General features: G+C 48.6%; 1 protein-coding gene across 3 annotated transcripts in view; it reads left to right on the top strand.

The window, feature by feature from the left end:
• LOC128695100 (cyclin-dependent kinase 20) overlaps nucleotides 1–16,265 on the top strand; it is a 91,468-nt gene that overhangs the window by 34,207 nt on the left and 40,996 nt on the right. For 2 of the 3 annotated variants that reach the window (XM_053785506.2, XM_053785507.2), the window contains exons 4-5: nucleotides 5,722–5,832; nucleotides 12,177–12,302. In XM_053785506.2, coding sequence (XP_053641481.1) covers nucleotides 5,722–5,832; nucleotides 12,177–12,302 — 237 coding nt within the window. The remainder of the gene's footprint in view (nucleotides 1–5,721; nucleotides 5,833–12,176; nucleotides 12,303–16,265) is intronic. The other variant, XM_070091430.1, reaches the window with a different exon arrangement.

Here is a 16,265-nt window from a genome sequence, read left to right as displayed (position 1 = left end):
TCACCTAGCAGTAAACTGATACTCCCCCCGCTGCCCTTGTTCACCTAGCAGTAAACTGATACTCCCCCCACTGCCCAAGTTCACCTAGCAGTAAACTGATACTCACCCCACTGCCCATGTTCACCTAGCAGTAAACTGATACTCCCCCGCTGCCCTTGTTCACCTAGCAGTAAACTGATACTCCCCCGTTGTCCATGTTCACCTAGCAGTAAACTGATACTCCCCTGCTGCCCATGTTCACCTAGCAGTAAACTGATACTCTCCCCATTGCCCATGTTCACCTAGCAGTAAACTGATACTCCCCCGCTGCCCTTGTTCACCTAGCAGTAAACTGATACTCTCCCCACTGCCCATGTTCACATAGCAGTAAACTGATACTCCCCCCACTGCCCATGTTCACCTAGCAGTAAACTGATACTCTCCCCACTGCCCATGTTCACCTAGCAGTAAACTGATACTCCCCCCGCTGCCCATATTCACCTAGCAGTAAACTGATACTCCCCCGCTGCCCATGTCCACCTAGCAGTAAACTGATACTCTCCCCACTGTCCATGTTCACCTATCAGTAAATTGATACTCCACCACTGCCCATGTTCACCTAGCAGTAAACTGATACTCCTCCACTGCCCAGGTTCACCTAGCAGCAAACTGATACTCCCCCCGCTGCCCTTGTTCACCTAGCAGTAAACTGATACTCCCCCACTGCTCATGTTCACCTAGCAGTAAACTGATACTCCCCCACTGCCCATGTTCACCTAGCAGTAAACTGATACTCCCCCCACTGCCCATGTTCACCTAGCAGTAGACTGATACTCCCCCCGCTGCCCATGTTCACCTAGCAGTAAACTGATACTCCCCCCACTGCCCATGTTCACCTAGCAGTAAACTGATACTCCCCCTGCTGCCCATGTTCACCTAGCAGTAAACTGATACTCCCCCACTGCCCATGTTCACCTAGCAGTAAACTGATACTCCCCCCACTGCCCATGTTCACCTAGCAGTAAACTGATACTCCCCCACTGCCCATGTTCACCTAGCAGTAAACTGATACTCCCCCCACTGCCCATGTTCACCTAGCAGTAGACTGATACTTCCCCCGCTGCCCATGTTCACCTAGCAGTAAACTGATACTCCCCCCGCTGCCCATGTTCACCTAGCAGTAAACTGATACTCCCCCACTGCCCATGTTCACCTAGCAGTAAACTGATACTCCCCCCGCTGCCCATGTTCACCTAGCAGTAAACTGATACTCCCCCGCTGCCCTTGTTCACCTAGCAGTAAACTGATACTCCCCCACTGCCCATGTTCACCTAGCAGTAAACTGATACTCCCCCCGCTGCCCATGTTCACCTAGCAGTAAACTGATACTCCCCCGCTGCCCTTGTTCACCTAGCAGTAAACTGATACTCCCCCCACTGCCCATGTTCACCTAGCAGTAAACTGATACTCCCCCCGCTGCCCATGTTCACCTAGCAGCAAACTGATACTCCCCCCGCTGCCCTTGTTCTCCTAGCAGTAAACTGATACGCCCCCCACTGCCCATGTTCACCTAGCAGTAAACTGATACTCCCCCGCTGCACATGTTCACCTAGCAGTAAACTGATACTCCCCCCGCTGCTCATGTTCACCTAGCAGTAAACTGATACTCTCCCACTGCCCATGTTCACCTAGCAGTAAACTGATACTCCCCCGCTGCCCTTGTTCACCTAGCAGTAAACTGATACTCCCCCCCGCTGCCCTTGTTCACCTAGCAGTAAATTGATACTCCCCCACTGCCCATGTTCACCTAGCAGTAAACTGATACTCCCCCACTGCCCATGTTCACCTAGCAGTAAACTGATACTCCCCCGCTGCCCTTGTTCACCTAGCAGCAAACTGATACTCCCCCCGCTGCCCTTGTTCACCTAGCAGTAAACTGATACTCCCCCACTGCCCATGTTCACCTAGCAGTAAACTGATACGCCCCCGCTGCCCATGTTCACCTAGCAGTAAACTGATACTCCCCCCACTGCCCATGTTCACCTAGCAGTAGACTGATACTACCCCCGCTGTCCATGTTCACCTAGCAGTAAACTGATACTCCCCCACTGCCCATGTTCACCTAGCAGTAAACTCATGCTCCCCCCACTGCCCTTGTTCACCTAGCAGTAAACTGATACTCGCCCCTCTGCCCTTGTTCACCAAGCAGTAAACTGATACTCCCCCCACTGCCCTTGTTCACCTAGCAGTAAACTGATACTCCTCCCGCTGCCCTTGTTCACCTAGCAGTAAACTGATACTCCCCCCACTGCCCATGTTCACCTAGCAGTAAACTGATAGTCCCCCGCTGCCCATGTTCACCTAGCAGTAAACTGATACTCCCCCCGCTGCTCATGTTCACCTAGCAGTAAACTGATACTCCCCCACTGCCCATGTTCACCTAGCAGTAAACTGATACTCCCCCGCTGCCCTTGTTCACCTAGCAGTAAACTGATACTCCCCCCGCTGCCCATGTTCACATAGCAGTAAACTCATACTCCCCCCGCGGCCCATGTTCACCTAGCAGTAAACTGATACTCCCCCACTGCCCTTGTTCACCTAGCAGTAAACTGATACTCCCCCGCTGCCCATGTTCACCTAGCAGTAAACTGATACTCCCCCGCTGCCCTTGTTCACCTAGCAGTAAACTGATACTCCCCCCACTGCCCTTGTTCACCTAGCAGAAAACTGATACTCCCCCACTGCCCTTGTTCACCTAGCAGTAAACTGATACTCCCCCACTGCCCTTGTTCACCCAGCAGTAAACTGATACTCTCCCCACTGCCCTTCTTCACCTAGCAGTAAACTGATACTCCCACCACTGCGCTTGTTCACCTAGCAGTAAACTGATACTCCCCCCACTGCCCATGTTCACCTAGCAGTAAACTGATACTCCCCCCACTGCCCTTTTTCACCTAGCAGTAAACTGATACTCCCCCACTGCCCATGTTCACCTAGCAGTAAACTGATACTCTCCCCACTGCCCATGTTCACCTAGCAGTAAACTGATACTCCCTCCACTGCCCATGTTCACCTAGCAGTAAACTGATACTCCCCCCACTGCCCATGTTCACCTAGCAGTAAACTGATACTCCCCTCGCTGCCCATGTTCACCTAGCAGTAAACTGATACTCACCCCGCTGCCCATGTTCACCTAGCAGTAAACTGATACTCCTCCACTGCCCATGTTCACCTAGCAGTAAACTGATACTCCCCCACTGCCCATGTTCACCTAGCAGTAAACTGATACTCCCCCCGCTGCCCATGTTCACCTAGCAGTAAACTGATACTCCCCCCGCTGCCCATGTTCACCTAGCAGTAAACTGATACTCCCCCCACTGCCCATGTTCACCTAGCAGTAAACTGATACTCCCCCCACTGCCCATGTTCACCTAGCAGTAAACTGATACTCCCCTCGCTGCCCATGTTCACGTAGCAGTAAACTGATATTCACCCCGCTGCCCATGTTCACCTAGCAGTAAACTGATACTCCCCACTGCCCATGTTCACCTAGCAGTAAACTGATACTCCCCCACTGCCCATGTTCACCTAGCAGTAAACTGATACTCCCCCACTGCCCAAGTTCACCTAGCGGTAAACTGATACTCCCCCCGCTGCCCATGTTCACCTAGCAGTAAACTGATACTCCCCCACTGCCCATGTTCACCTAGCAGTAAACTGATACTCCTCCACTGCCCATGTTCACCTAGCAGTAAACTAATACTCTCCCACTGCCCTTGTTCACCTAGCAGTAAACTGATACTCCCCCACTGCCCATGTTCACCTAGCAGTAAACTGATACTCCCCCACTGCCCATGTTCACCTAGCAGTAAACTGATACTCTCCCACTGCCCATGTTCACCTAGCAGTAAACTGATACTCCCCCACTGCCCATGTTCACCTAGCAGTAAACTGATACTCCCCCACTGCCCATGTTCACCTAGCAGTAAACTGATACTCCCCCACTGCCCATGTTCACCTAGCAGTAAACTCGTGTGCCTGAAGGTTAACTCACTGCTGTGGGTGATATCCAAGAAAAATGTAATACAAATGAGTTAGAAACACCAAGAGTGTAAAGTCTGCCTCAAGTTATATCCAGGGCACCATGTTAATGGTGCCCTGGATAATGGTTCTTCGATGCTGGTGAAGGGCTCTTGATCCAAGGAACTAACAAAATCCTCCCCTTCCTGGGATCAAATGTTACATCTTAATCTTCAGGTGCTATATGGCCTTTTGGTTTCCATATGAAAATAATAACAGTAGAGAACAATTTAAATATTTTAATACATAATTTTTGAGGGAAGAGGTTGTATTAGCGCCACATATAACATACATAATGTATATGTATCAGACTTTACTGTAATTTCTAATTATGTATTAGTCTTGATAATGTGTGGGTGAAGCGCAGCGGTAATGACCCATAGTAATATCCCGTAGCTGGGTTGGTAGTTTAGTTAGTTTAATATGTTTATTATGCACCCCATACCCATCCAGTGGGCGGTAGTCAAAAGATTACAGAGGTACATAATGGGTCCAGGGACTGGGCCTCAAAGTTTTGATAGCTGAGCAAGTTACAGAGGTAATGAATTCACAATTTACAAATGTAATGAACTCACAATTTACAAAGGTAATGAACTCCAGGACGGTCTAGTCACAATCATGACAAGTTACAAAGGTATTTACAGATTACAGAGGTACACAATGGGTCCAGGGACCGGGCTCCAAAGTTTTGATGGCTGAACTAGGTACAAGGTAATGAACTCACAAGTTACAAAGGTAATGAACTCACAAGTTACAAAGGTAATGAATACTGTAAGAATGGTTACTTATGTGTATACATGGCTGCAATCATGAACAAATTTTAGAGTAATGAGCAATTCACACTTCCACACCCGGTCACAACTGTAGTGAGTTATTGGTGCAAATGTTGATTGCTGAGTCTCTCTCTCACACACACACACACACACACATACAAATTCATACACACACACATAATCACACACACACACACACACACACACACACACACACACATACAAATTCATACACACACACACATAATCACACACACACACACACACACACACACACACACACACACACACACACACACACACACATACAAATTCATACACACACACACATAATCACACACACACACACACACACACACACACACACACACACACACACACACACATACACAAACTCATACACACACACGCACACACACTCATAGTGCACTTAGTTCACACATTAAGTGTCCGTGGTTCGATCCTCAGCACAGGTGTAAAGATTGGGCTTATTTTCTTACACCTGCTGTCCCTGTTCACCTAGCAGCAAATAGGTACCTGGGAGTTAGCCGACGAGTGCAGGTGGCATCCTGGGGTACAAGATTAACCTAAATTGCCCGGAATGCTGTGCATTACCAGGGGCTTTCTACAGTGTGCCATTGATGTCAGCTATGGTCTGTATAAGTTGCATCATGTACTTATAGAAATATAGATTATTATTAATTTTATTATTATTATTATTATTATTATTATTATTATTATTATTATCTGTGACTAAAGTCGGACCGAAACGTTGTCAAGAGTTTGTTTCTTTCTCCTGTGTGTAGGTTATTTATGTATTGTTCCCGTCACGGTATTGTGTCTTTTTATTCTTTCTCGATAGGCTTAACAAATGATTATCTTATTACAGGACCTGAAACCTGCCAACCTGCTCATCAGCGAGACAGGTCAACTGAAGATCGCTGACCTTGGGCTGTGTCGCGTCTTTTCCAAGCAGGGGAAGAGGCTCTACTCCCACCAGGTCAGGAACCTGTGCTTCACTGTATAGTGTGATACCTGTCACTGATCAGTGATGCCAGTGTACCTGTCACTGATCAGTGATGACAGTGTACCTGTCACTGATCAGTGATGGCAGTGTACCTGTCACTGATCAGTGATGACAGTGTACCTGTCACTGATCAGTGATGGCAGTGTACCTGTCACTGATCAGTGATGACAGTGTACCTGTCACTGATCAGTGATGGCAGTGTACCTGTCACTGATCAGTGATGACAGTGTACCTGTCACTGATCAGTGATGGCAGTGTACCTGTCACTGATCAGTGATGACAGTGTACCTGTCACTGATCAGTGATGACAGTGTACCTGTCACTGATCAGTGATGACAGTTGGTTTAGAAAGACACGTTTCGGTCCTGGGACCTTGATCACTTCTAACATACAGAGGTAGAAAGACATTATATATATAGGCGGAGAGTGAGGTGTGACGCACGTGACCTAAGGAATGTCATAAGAACATAAGAATGGAGGAACACTGTAGAAGGCCTACTAGCCCATGCGAGGCAGGTCCTTATCAAAACAACCTCTACCTATGATGAGGACGGGTAGACGATGAAATCATGTGACAGTGTACCTGTGAATAATTAGGTGGTGTACTGTAAGTGTTAAGATGATAGTGTTGGGGAACTTGGGATGGTGTTACTTGTGAGTGATTATTACCTGTAATGTCTGTGATGTAATCAGTGTTTTAAGACACAGAAAGGTAAATCAGTAACCATCAGCAAGGGGCGGGGGGGTGGTAACACACTTTAGATCAGGGGGCGGGGTGAGGTGGGGGTAACGTAACTTAGATCAGGGAGCGGGGGAGGTGGGGGTAACGCACCTTAGATCAGGGGGCGGAGGAGGTGGGGTTAACGCACCTTAGATCAGGGGGCGGGGGGGGGTAATGCACCTTTGATCAGGGGGCGGGGGTGGGGGTAACGCACCTTAGATCATGGGGCGGGGGGGGGGTTAACGCACCTTAGAACATGGGGCGGGGGAGGTGGGGGTTAACGCACCTTAGAACATGGGGCGGTGGTGGGGGTAACGCACCTTAGAACATGGGGCGGGGGTGGGGGTAACGCACCTTAGAACATGGGGCGGGGGGTGGGGGTAACGCACCTTAGAACATGGGGCGGGGGTTGGGGGTAACGCACCTTAGAACATGGGGTGGGGGTGGTAACGCACCTTAGATCAGGGGGCGGGGTGGGTGGGGGTAACACACCTTAGATCATGGGGCGGGGGAGGTGGGGGGTAACGCACCTTAGTTCGTGGGGCGGGGAAGGTGCGGGTAACGCACCTTAGGTCATGGGGCGGGGGAGGTGGGGGTAACGCACCTTAGATCATGGGGAGGGGGGTGGGGGTAACGCACCTTTGATCATGGGGTGGGGAGGTGGAGGTAACGCACCTTAGATCATGGGGCGGGGGGCGGGGGTAACGCACCTTAGATCATGGGATGGGGAGGTGCGGGTAACGCACCTTAGGTCATCATGGGGGTAACGCACCTTAGATCATGGGGAGTAACGCACCTTTGATCATGGGGTGGGGAGGTGGAGGTAACGCACCTTAGATCATGGGGCGGGGGGCGGGGGGCACCTTAGATCATAATGCACCTTAGATGATGCACCTTTGATCAGGGGGCGGGGGTGGGGTTAACGCACCTTAGAACATGGGGCGGGGGTGGGGTTAACGCACCTTAGATCATGGGGCGGGGGTGGGGGTAACGCACCTTAGATCATGGGGCGGGGGGTGGGGTTAACGCACCTTAGAACATGGGGCGGGGGAGGTGGGGGTAACGCACCTTAGAACATGGGGCGGTGGTGGGGGTAACGCACCTTAGAACATGGGGCGGGGGTGGGGGTAACGCACCTTAGAACATGGGGCGGGGGGTGGGGGTAACGCACCTTAGAACATGGGGCGGGGGTTGGGGGTAACGCACCTTAGAACATGGGGTGGGGGTGGTAACGCACCTTAGATCAGGGGGCGGGGTGGGTGGGGGTAACACACCTTAGATCATGGGGCGGGGGAGGTGGGGGTAACGCACCTTAGTTCGTGGGGCGGGGAAGGTGAGGGTAACGCACATTAGGTCATGGGGCGGGGGAGGTGGGGGTAACGCACCTTAGATCATGAGGCGGGGGGGTGGGGGTAACGCACCTTTGATCATGGGGTGGGGGAGGTGGAGGTAACGCACCTTAGATCATGGGCGGGGGAGGTGGGGGTAACGCACCTTAGTTCGTGGGGCGGGGAAGGTGAGGGTAACGCACCTTAGGTCATGGGGCGGGGGAGGTGGGGGTAACGCACCTTAGATCATGAGGCGGGGGGTGGGGGTAACGCACCTTTGATCATGGGTGGGGGAGGTGGAGGTAACGCACCTTAGATCATGGGGCGGGGGGCGGGGGGTAACGCACCTTAGAGCATGGGGCGGGGGCAGGCGGGGGTAACCCACCTTAGATCAGGGGGCGGGGGGAGGTGGGGGTAACGCACCTTAGAGCATGGGGCGGGGGCAGGCGGGGGTAACCCACCTTAGATCAGGGGGCGGGGGTGGTGGGGGTAACGCACCTTAGATCAAGGGGCGGGGGAGTTGGGGGTAACGCACCTTAGATCAGGGGGCGGGGGAGGTGGGGGTAACGCACCTTAGATCATGGGGCGGGGGAAGTGAGGGTAACGCACCTTAGATCAAGGGGCGGGGGAGGTGGGGGTAACGCACCTTAGATCAGGGGGCGAGGGAGGTGGGGGTAACGCACCTTAGATCAGGGGGCGGGGGAGGTGGGGGTAACGCACCTTAGATCAGGGGGCGGGGGAGGTGGGGGTAACGCACCTTAGATCAGGGGGCGGGGGAGGTGGGGGTAACGCACCTTAGATCAGGGGGTGGGGGTGGTAACGCACCTTAGATCAGGGGGTGGGGGATGGTAACGCACCTTAGATCAGGGGGTGGGGGTGGTAACGCACCTTAGATCAGGGGGTGGGGGATGGTAACGCACCTTAGATCAGGGGGTGGGGATGGTAACGCACCTTAGATCAGGGGGTGGGGATGGTAACGCACCTTAGATCAGGGGGTGGGGGTGGTAACGCACCTTAGATCAGGGGGTGGGGGTGGTAACGCACCTTAGATCAGGGGGCGGGGAGGTGGGGATAACGCACCTTAGATCAGGGGGCGGGGGAAGTGAGGGTAACGCACCTTAGATCAGGGGGCGGGGGAGGTGGGGGTAACGCACCTTATATCTGGGGCGGGGGGGGGGTATATTTGAAATGAAGTAGGTTTCAGTATAAAATATTATGCACAACAAACTCATCCCATGAGCCATGAGGTAGGATAACATTTCTCAGTGTGTACATTCAACGGTTTGAAAAAAAATAGAAGCATGTAGAGAAGCGTGATCGGTGCTGTTATGGTGACGTGTCTCTGTTTCAAATGGAGGAATATTGAAGCTTTTACATCTTTGAGAGAACACGTACTTGTTCTGACAGTGTTGTATGACCCCTACGGTTTTAGAGTTCTTTCGTGAAAACAGCAGTAGAATGTCTGGAAAAGTTATTGTGTAAGATATAAGTTGGATTTATTCGAAAATTTTAATGATATAATATAATATTTTTCTTGTAGTGGCACGGTTTCTGATGCTGGCAGGATCAGGTGGTATATGGACTTCCTGTGATGATTCAGATCGTCTCAGTCTGCATCTTTTTCAAGTTATCATTATTCACTTATACAATGGAGCAAGCACAATGATTCATTATCAACCAAGGATTTAATGTGTACAAGATATCATGATGATTCTGACATTACGATATCCTCATTGTCCTGAAGACTTCCTGCCCAGGCTGACTCATTTCATTACCCTATGCAAGAAACCTAACCTGTGTGGTGGAGAACATAGCTGGCTTTTTTTTCTAGTGTATAACTATCATATTGAAAAGGCTCTACTACACTTTTGGTGTATCCAGTTTTTCTAAACATAAAAGAAAATGTATCTACCAGGAATGTTACGCTACCAAAGCCCTCAGAGATCCAAGCCTCTGTACTCTTTATTTACTCTAGTTGATACCCACAGTGTTATTACATCTTGTAGGTTACGTCTGATAACGAGGTGACCAAGAATAGCCTTGAAACGTTCCAATATGTACGATTGTCACTAGTGGTGAGAGAAAGGGCTGCCACCTGAGTAGGCGCCGATTTTGTGTACTAGTAGTCTCAGCTGAGATGATTACCTCAGTACCCCTCGAAGGAAGTCCCTTGATGCTGGTGATAGGCTCTTGATCTCCTTCCAAGGGTCGAAACTGACTGCCTCCCATTTCCCAGGCACTTCTCTCAAAATATAATAATAATAATAATAATAATAATAATAATAATAATAATAATAATAATAATAATAATAATAATAATAACAATAATAATAATAATATGTAGATTTAATGCGAACCTAATACTATATAGTTCAGGAAATGGTTGAGGTAATCAGTCCTTGAAGACTGAAGGACTGGTAACATCGTCTTCCGCATATAATCTCTGTACTAGGTTACAAAAGCCGCTGATTGGTGAAACGCTTTTGAAATACAGATACCCAGGTGTTGCACAAGTGTAACCTATCAAGGATAGTTAGAGCTCAGGCATCCTGTGATATACAAGACTGTATCATCAGCAGCGCTAATCATGTAATGATTGGGTAGCATGGGCATAGTATTCAGCAAAGCGGTAATTATAATATTAAATAAAGTGGCACTGAGGACGACACTTCCCTGCTGGATGCCTGGCTGAGGCTTGAGTTACACCTGTATCTGTGAAATAGTACCAATGACTTTCTGTTGATATGATACTTTTGACTCAGTGGAGAGGCTCTCTAAATGCACGAACCTCGGCAAACGCATTTAACATGGCAACCTAGCAGGAAACGTTTGTCCTGTTTCCTGACGAACCTTACGTAACCTAACCTAAACTAACAGAATCAAAGGCAGTATTAAGATCAAGGAAGATGGCACTGGGATCAAGGAAGACAGCCTTGGGATCAAGGACGATGTAAAGTGTCCCGTAGCTCTGTTGGTAGTGCACTCAGCTTACACACTTGAGTGTCCATGGTTCGATTCTCGGAACGGGTGAAAACACTGGGTGTGTTTCCTTACACCTAGTGTCCGTGTTCACCTAGCAGTAAGTAGGTATCTTAGTGTTAACCGACTAGTGTGGGTCACACCCTATGGAGTGGTAGTATACCTTAGATAAGGCTGGGTTTTTAAATGAACTGAGATAGGATAACATCTCTTAGCCTGTAAAATTTATTAACAATATAAAAATAGAGTGAGCAAAGTAGTGGTGCATACTTCTTTGCACGAAATCAGCTTCGGAACAGAAAGGTTTTAATTCTGTCTAGAGGAGGCTTTAGGACCTAAGTGGTGAGGAACCTAAGTTAAGTGAAATGCGAGAGACCTAGCTAAGGTGTGAAAGAAGCTTGTGAAGCGGGACATGTGTATATGACTGAGTTATGAGGTGAATAATGTATCAGGTGAGTGAGGTATGAAATGAGTGAAGTATCAGGTGAATAATGTATCAGGTGAGTGAGGTATGAGATGAATGAAGTATCAGGTGATGCATTGAGTGAGGTATAAGATGTGTGAGGTATCAGGTGATGCATTGAGTGAGGTATGAGATGTGCGAGGTATCAGGTGATGCATTGAGTAAGGTATGAGATGAGTTAGGTATCAGGTGATACATTGAGTGAGGTATGAGATGTGTGAGGTATCAGGTGATACATTGAGTGAGGTATGAGATGAGTGAGGTATCAGGTGATACATTGAGTGAGGTATGAGATGAGTGATGTATCAGGTGATACATTGAGGTATGAAATGAGTAAAGTATCAGGTGATACATTGAGTGAGGTATCAGGTGATACATTGAGTGAGGTATGAGATGAGTGAAGTATCAGGTGATACATTGAGTGAGGTATCAGGTGATACATTGAGTGAGGTATCAGGTGATACATTGAGTGAGGTATCAGGTGATACATTGAGTGAGGTATCAGGTGATACATTGAGTGAGGTATCAGGTGATACATTGAGTGAGGTATCAGGTGATACATTGAGTGAGGTATCAGGTGATACATTGAGTGAGGTATGAGATGAGTGAGGTATGAGATGAGTGAAGTATCAGGTGATACATTGAGTGAGGTATGAGATGAGTGAGGTATCAGGTGGAACCCCAATAGAAATAAGTAACATTATACGACTTTATTGAGTTATCTACTTGCATTCCGTCAAGACTATTCTTAAAAACTATTTGCATGCTATGTACACAAATCCTTATTAAAAATTTACTTAATTATTACCCTCATCATTGGCCACAGGTGGCAACACGGTGGTACCGGGCACCTGAACTACTCTACGGTGCCCGCCACTACGACGAGGGGGTCGACCTGTGGGCTGTGGGATGTATCTTCGGTGAGATGATCAACAACTCTCCTATCTTCCCGGTAAGTCATGACAAGTGTGTGTAATTACCTTTTTGTAGCTACAGGGGCAAAGTTATGCTCGTGGTGTCCCGTCTTCAATACTTTGTTCATTTTATAATTCTGTTAAAATTCCATTGGTTGCAGCGCTTACTAATTCCTCTTTTAGGAACATTCGCTGCCTGACCACGGTAGAGTGCGGTTGTGCTCTGCACCCCTCTGCTGTTTGTAGGCGAGCTCCCTTGTCAGTTACCTGGCTGCAGTGGTGTGAAGTGGTGCTGTCACGCCTCTGTTAACAACATAGGTGCACTGTGATTGTCAAGATGGCGGTTAGTTTGAGACGCCGGATAAATACTGTAGGCATTGAGCTACTTAAAGGAACGATAACGCCTAGTTCTGCGCAAGTCCAAAGATCATCCGGGAGACATATGGCATACAAGATAGTGACTTGTATGGTGTAGCATTAAACGGAGGCCAAAGAATTTTCGTTAAACTGCTATCAGTTTAGTTTAGTTTAATATGTTTATTATGCACCCCATACCCATCCTGTGGGCGGTAGTCAAAAAATTACAGAGTACATAATGGGTCCAGGGACTGGGCCTCAAAGTTTTGATGGCTGAGCAAGTTACAGAGGTATTGAATTCACAATTTACAAAGGTAATGAACTCACAATTTACAAAGGTAACGAATTCCAGGTAGGTCTAGTCACAATCATGACAAGTTACAAAGGTATTTACAGATTACAGAGGTACATAATGGGTCCAGGGACTGGGCCCCAAAGTTTTGATGGCTGAACTAGGTACAAGGTAATGAACTCACAAGTTACAAAGGTAATGAATACTGTAAGAATGGTTACTTACGTTTATACATGGCTACAATCATGAACGAATTTTAGAGTAATGAGCAATTCACACTTCCACACCCGGTCACAACTGTAGTGAGTTATTGGTGCATATATTGATTGTTGAGTCACACACACACACACACACACACACACACACACACACACACACACACACATATACAAATTCATACACACACACACACACACACATAAACACACACACACACACACACACACACACACACACACACACACACACACACACACACACACACACACACACACACACACACACACACACACACACACACTCAGGAGGAGAGGTTTGTACCCAAGGGTAACAGGAATAATGAAAAAGCCAGGATGAGCCCATGGTTTACCCAAAGGTGCAGGGAGGTAAAAACCAAGTGTGCTAGGGAATGGAAGAAATATAGAAGGCAAAGGGCCCAGGAGAATAAGGAGAGCAGTCGTAGAGCCAGAAACGAATATGCACAGATAAGAAGGGAGGCCCAAAGACAATATGAAAATGACATAGCAGCGAAAGCCAAATCTGACCCGAAACTGTTGTACAGCCACATCAGGAGGAAAACAACAGTCAAGGACCAGGTAATCAAGCTAAGGAAGGAAGGAGGAGAGACAACAAGAAATGACCGTGAAGTATGTGAGGAACTCAACAAGAGATTCAAAGAAGTGTTCACAGAGGAGACAGAAGGGGCTCCAGAAAGACGGAGAGGTGGGGCACACCACCATGTGCTGGACACAGTGCACACAACCGAGGAAGAAGTGAAGAGGCTTCTGAGTGAGCTAGATACCTCAAAGGCAATGGGGCCAGATAACATCTCCCCATGGGTATTGAGAGAGGGAGCAGAGGCGCTATGTGTATCCCTAACAACAATATTCAATACATCTATCGAAACAGGGAGATTGCCTGAGGCATGGAAGACAGCAAATGTAGTCCCAATCTTTAAAAAAGGAGACAGACATGAAGCATTAAACTACAGACCAGTGTCACTGACATGTATAGTATGCAAAATCATGGAGAAAATTATCAGGAGAAGAGTGGTGGAACACCTAGAAAGGAATGATCTCATCAACAGCAGCCAACATGGTTTCAGGGACGGGAAATCCTGTGTCACAAACCTACTGGAGTTCTATGACATGGTGACAGCAGTAAGACAAGAGAGAGAGGGGTGGGTGGATTGCATATTCTTGAACTGCAAGAAGGCATTTGACACAGTTCCACACAAGAGATTGGTGCAAAAACTGGAGGACCAAGCAGGGATAACAGGGAAGGCACTACAATGGATCAGGGAATACTTGTCAGGAAGACAGCAGCGAGTCATGGTACGTGGCGAGGTGTCAGAGTGGGCACCTGTGACCAGCGGGGTCCCACAGGGGTCAGTCCTAGGACCAGTGCTGTTTCTGGTATTTGTGAACGACATGACGGAAGGAATAGACTCTGAGGTGTCCCTGTTTGCAGATGACGTGAAGTTGATGAGAAGAATTCACTCGATCGAAGCCCAGGCAGAACTACAAAGGGATCTGGACAGGCTGCAGACCTGGTCCAGCAATTGGCTCCTGGAGTTCAATCCCACCAAGTGCAAAGTCATGAAGATTGGGGAAGGGCAAAGAAGACCGCAGACGGAGTACAGTCTAGGGGGCCAGAGACTACAAACCTCACTCAAGGAAAAAGATCTTGGGATGAGTATAACACCAGGCACATCTCCTGAAGCGCACATCAATCAAATAACTGCTGCAGCATATGGGCGCCTAGCAAACCTCAGAACAGCATCCCGACATCTTAATAAGGAATCGTTCAGGACCCTGTACACCGTGTACGTTAGGCCCATATTGGAGTATGCGGCACCAGTTTGGAACCCACACCTAGCCAAGCACGTAAAGAAACTAGAGGAAGTGCAAAGGTTTGCAACAAGACTAGTCCCAGAGCTAAGAGGTATGTCCTACGAGGAGAGGTTAAGGGAAATCAACCTGACGACACTGGAGGACAGGAGAGATAGGGGGGACATGATAATGACATACAAAATACTGAGAGGAATTGACAAGGTGGACAAAGACAGGCTATCAGCTACGGTTTATGAATCGTTAGTCACCAGGTTTCAGGACGTAAGTCTTAGCGTCACACCAGCTGTCAGTGTAAGAATGGTAGATGTTTCACGGCATTATACCTGGATCAAGTTACGCAACGTTCCCTTTGAGGCGGACGAGGCGGATATAAGGAAAGTTTTTGAGACGTATGGGACGGTGCATTATGCTCATTATGGTACGTGGGCGACAGGTGCCTATGCTGGTTTTCCAGAGGGTTCTTTCAACCTCAAAATGACTTTGAGGCACCCAATACGGTCCTACGTGTATCTCCAAGATTTCAGGACGCAGGTCATGGTAATGTACCCAGGACAACGACGTACGTGCCGCCTATGTGGTGAGTATGATCACATAGCGGCGACCTGTGACAAGCGAAGACGTGTGCCTGGACCTGTGGTGGAAGTCGCAGCCCCTGCTTCAAAGGTGGCAGGTGAGAAACAAACATCGGATGGAGGGCGTGGTGTTTTGTGGAGCGAGATAGTGGATCGGGCACACAGGACTGGCGGTGAGTTGGAGTCCCTCCCCCAGCTGCCTGATCAGGTATCGTCTCCTGTGGATAAGGAGGAGCAGCAATTACAGGAGAAGGTTCTTGAGATTGAGGAGGAATTGGTGGAGGTGTTGAAGACTTTGTTACCGCCAGAGAGGGACGTTACATCTGAGCGTGGTGTCATAGGAGAGTCGTCGCTTCCAGAAAGTCGGAGACATGATAGTTTGGGACGTGATGGTGGTTTGGAGTCGTTCGTTGAATCATTAAACCATTCTCAGGTAGAGGTGGAGGTTCATCGAGAGGCAATATCTGACCAAGAAATGTGTAACATGACGGTCACGAGAAAGAGGGCGGCTACGTCAGATTCTGATGACGTCCTTATGCCTGCACAACGGCCTGGGAAACAGACTGAGGTGAAGTGCGAAGGTAGTGGTGTAGGTGGTGGTAGCCATGATAGGAGGCACCGGAAGAAGGGGGGAGGGAAAGAGAGCACTCTGAAGGTGTCAAACTTAAATTCAAGCTCTGGAGTTGTAAAGAGTGATGAGAGGAAGCA

The sequence above is a fragment of the Cherax quadricarinatus genome, chromosome 35 (genome assembly GCF_038502225.1).
Source record: "Cherax quadricarinatus isolate ZL_2023a chromosome 35, ASM3850222v1, whole genome shotgun sequence".
NCBI lineage: Eukaryota > Metazoa > Arthropoda > Malacostraca > Decapoda > Parastacidae > Cherax > Cherax quadricarinatus.
Note: the sequence above shows the minus strand (reverse complement) of the source record. Positions and strands in the feature narration are given on the sequence as shown.